The 2,921-nt window shown below is 35.5% G+C and overlaps 1 protein-coding gene across 1 annotated transcript in view; it reads right to left on the bottom strand.

Moving 5' to 3' along the window:
• KCNH8 (potassium voltage-gated channel subfamily H member 8) overlaps positions 1-2,921 on the bottom strand; it is a 318,741-nt gene that overhangs the window by 66,762 nt on the left and 249,058 nt on the right. Inside the window, exons 9-10 of the mRNA XM_011355828.1 lie at positions 956-1,155; positions 68-317 (exon numbers count right to left, since the gene is read on the bottom strand). Coding sequence (XP_011354130.1) covers positions 68-317; positions 956-1,155 — 450 coding nt within the window. The remainder of the gene's footprint in view (positions 1-67; positions 318-955; positions 1,156-2,921) is intronic.

Below are 2,921 nucleotides of genomic sequence, written 5' to 3'. Positions count from 1 at the left end.
CCCTGCCACTTCATCTCTTAATTTATGCTCCAGAGTAAAATTGCATGGAGTTTCAACTCCAACCTACCAAGAATAGCCAGCACCATGCTGTCTTTCAGAACTTCCATGGAGCCTGAGCATACGAAGTAGATAGCCTGCAAAGCATCTCCTTGACGCAAAAGATACTCTCCTGGAGCACAGAAAGAGGTTTTGATGTGTAGAGACAGAGACCTGAGGCAGCCCCGGCTGGCACACTCAAAAAGAGACAACTGTAAGATTTCCTTGTTCAAGTGCATAGTGATGTCAGAACGCAGCTCATCTGGAAAGTCTTTCAGAAGCTGTCAAGGAAGATGAAAGAGGAAATCAAGTTGGGGTAAGTCTAGTCTAATTTATTTAATTTGCAACCCAGCAGGGATGTTCTTCCCACTGTTTTGTCATAAGTACATGAAGAGAGGAGAAACCAAATAATCACTTAAAAATGTTGATTACTGTTTTGGGTGGGGAGTTGGGGGAATGGTTGCTTGATTTATATGATACCTTTCTTACAGTGGTAGTCTGGGGTGTTTCTAGATGTCCACAGAAAATACCTTTACTGAAAAACATTTGTTTTTACTTTTTTTGTTTTAAAGGCAAACATCAATTTTATTAATATAATATTTAAAGGTCACACCATTCAATTGTCATAAGAATTGATTCCTTTCAAAGAGAGTTAAAAAGAATGAAAATAAATCCACCTGACTGACCAAGTAGTAAGTTAATATAAATCATTGGTCAATCTGAAGTGGCATCGTGAAAACATAAGCCAAAGCAGATAGAGGAAGATGGATTGGGTTTCTTGAGGGATCAAAAAAATAAAGAGATAAATAAGTTGGTAGGTGCGTTCTTCACTTCTGAGACCTACAGGAGAGCACCTTGCTTTTTACCTTAGCGTATGTGCTTTCTGCTTGAAAATGTCAACATGAGAAATGAACATTACCTCATTTGAATCTATTCCATTGTTGACTGACCAGGTTGTTTGGAAATATTCGAGCATCCTCTGCTTGAGTTGCTGGGGCAGGTGATGAACACGTATGAAGTCCTTCAGATCCTTAGTTCTAGTGTGGTAGAGGGACCATCTGGAATACATCCTCTGTATGATCGCTGTCACATTTCCAAACACCAAGGCATGCATCAAGGCTGAAGAGAATGACACAACGTTAATGGGAGAGAAGAAATATGATGGAGGAGTTTACCCCTTCCTAAATCAGAGCAGAGTATGCTTATATGGTCATGCTGATACAGCTATTTCGGTACAAGCATTTTGATGCAGCCACTTTGTCACATGGTGCATCCTGATACAGTCATTTTGATTCCATATGGCTTGAGCACAGTAAAAATATCTTGTAAAAATACTCAATAATATGAAAAATGGGTCTCTTTGACCCAGACTTAATCTGCTAGCTCCCATTCTGGCTATGATAAGCTTTTATTTTGTACTTTATTTACATCTGTATTATTTTAATAGTTATGATAGTTATATATAGTTTGATAGCTATGATGAAATAGTTTTAATAATTTATAAAATTAGCCATAAAGTTATAATTTAATAGTTATTTTATTGTAATAACAAATACATTTTTAAAATGTCTATTATAGCCAGTTAGCCTTTATGGGAATATTAGTCTCTTCCCCAAAGCTATCATTTAAAATTAGTTTAACCTATTAAATATGACATTTATATTACTAAAGGTATTGAGAAAGTTGTTAAAAATGTAATTGAGGATTTCCTGAGCAAACTGAAGCCGAGCTGAATATGGTTCCAATCCTACCTCCACAGCTCCATAGTCATTTTAATTTTAAAGGAGATGCCAGAAAATCTGAGACCATTTAAGAAACAAATAAAGTCACAGAAGAAGAGCAGGTATTCTGCTTAGAGTCATCACTGCCATCCAGAGAAGAGCCAGGTGGTAAATATACGTGCAACTCCCTTTTTGATGGGGTTTCTCAATCAGATAGCATTTAATCACCACTTTCCCCCTTCCCGAAACCACTACCAGAGTGTAATGAGATAGACTTTTCGGTTCTAAAAATAGTCATGGGAATGTAAAGTATAGCACAGGGAATATAGTCATTAATATCGTAATAACTATGTATGGTGTCAGATGGGTACTAGACTTATCGGGGTGATCACTGCATAAGGTATATGACTCTCTAATCGCTATGTTGTACACCTGCAACTAATATGATACTGAATGTCAACTGCAATTGAAAAATAAATTTAAAAAGTTTATATATATTGAGAATTTTATGACTCCTTTTTTTAATTTTAATTTTTCAATTAGAGTTGGCATTCAATATTATTTTATGTTAGTTTCAGGTGTACAACATAGTGGTTAGACGTTTATATAATTTATGAAGTGATCCCCCCAATTAGTCTAATACCCACTTGGCACTATACATAGTTATTACAATATTATTAACTATATTGTCTATGCTATACTTCGCATTCCCATGACTGTTGTATGACTACCAATTTGTACTTCTTAATCTCTTCAATTTTCTCGCTCAACTCTCTAACCCCCCCTCCCATCTGGCAATCATCAGTTTGTTCTCTGTATTTATGAGTCTGTTTCTGTTTCATTTGTTTATTTATTTTGTTTTTTAGATTCCATATGTAAGTGAAATCATATGGTGTTCGTCTTTCTCTGTGTGACTTATTTCACTTAGCATAATATTCTCTAGGCCCATCCACGTTGGTAAGATTTCATTTTTTTATGGCCAAGTAATATTCCATTGTATACACGTACCACATCTTCTGGGTATTTATCTGAAGAAACCCAAAACACTAATTTGAAAAGATAAATGCATCCCTGTTTCATTGAATTGCTATTTACAATAGCCAAGAAGCAACCTAAGTACCCATAGACCATTGGATAATATATAGATTTTTAAAGTGCCTAATT

This window comes from Pteropus vampyrus, unplaced genomic scaffold (assembly GCF_000151845.1).
Source record: "Pteropus vampyrus isolate Shadow unplaced genomic scaffold, Pvam_2.0 Scaffold1, whole genome shotgun sequence".
Classification (NCBI taxonomy): domain Eukaryota; kingdom Metazoa; phylum Chordata; class Mammalia; order Chiroptera; family Pteropodidae; genus Pteropus; species Pteropus vampyrus.
Note: the sequence above shows the minus strand (reverse complement) of the source record. Positions and strands in the feature narration are given on the sequence as shown.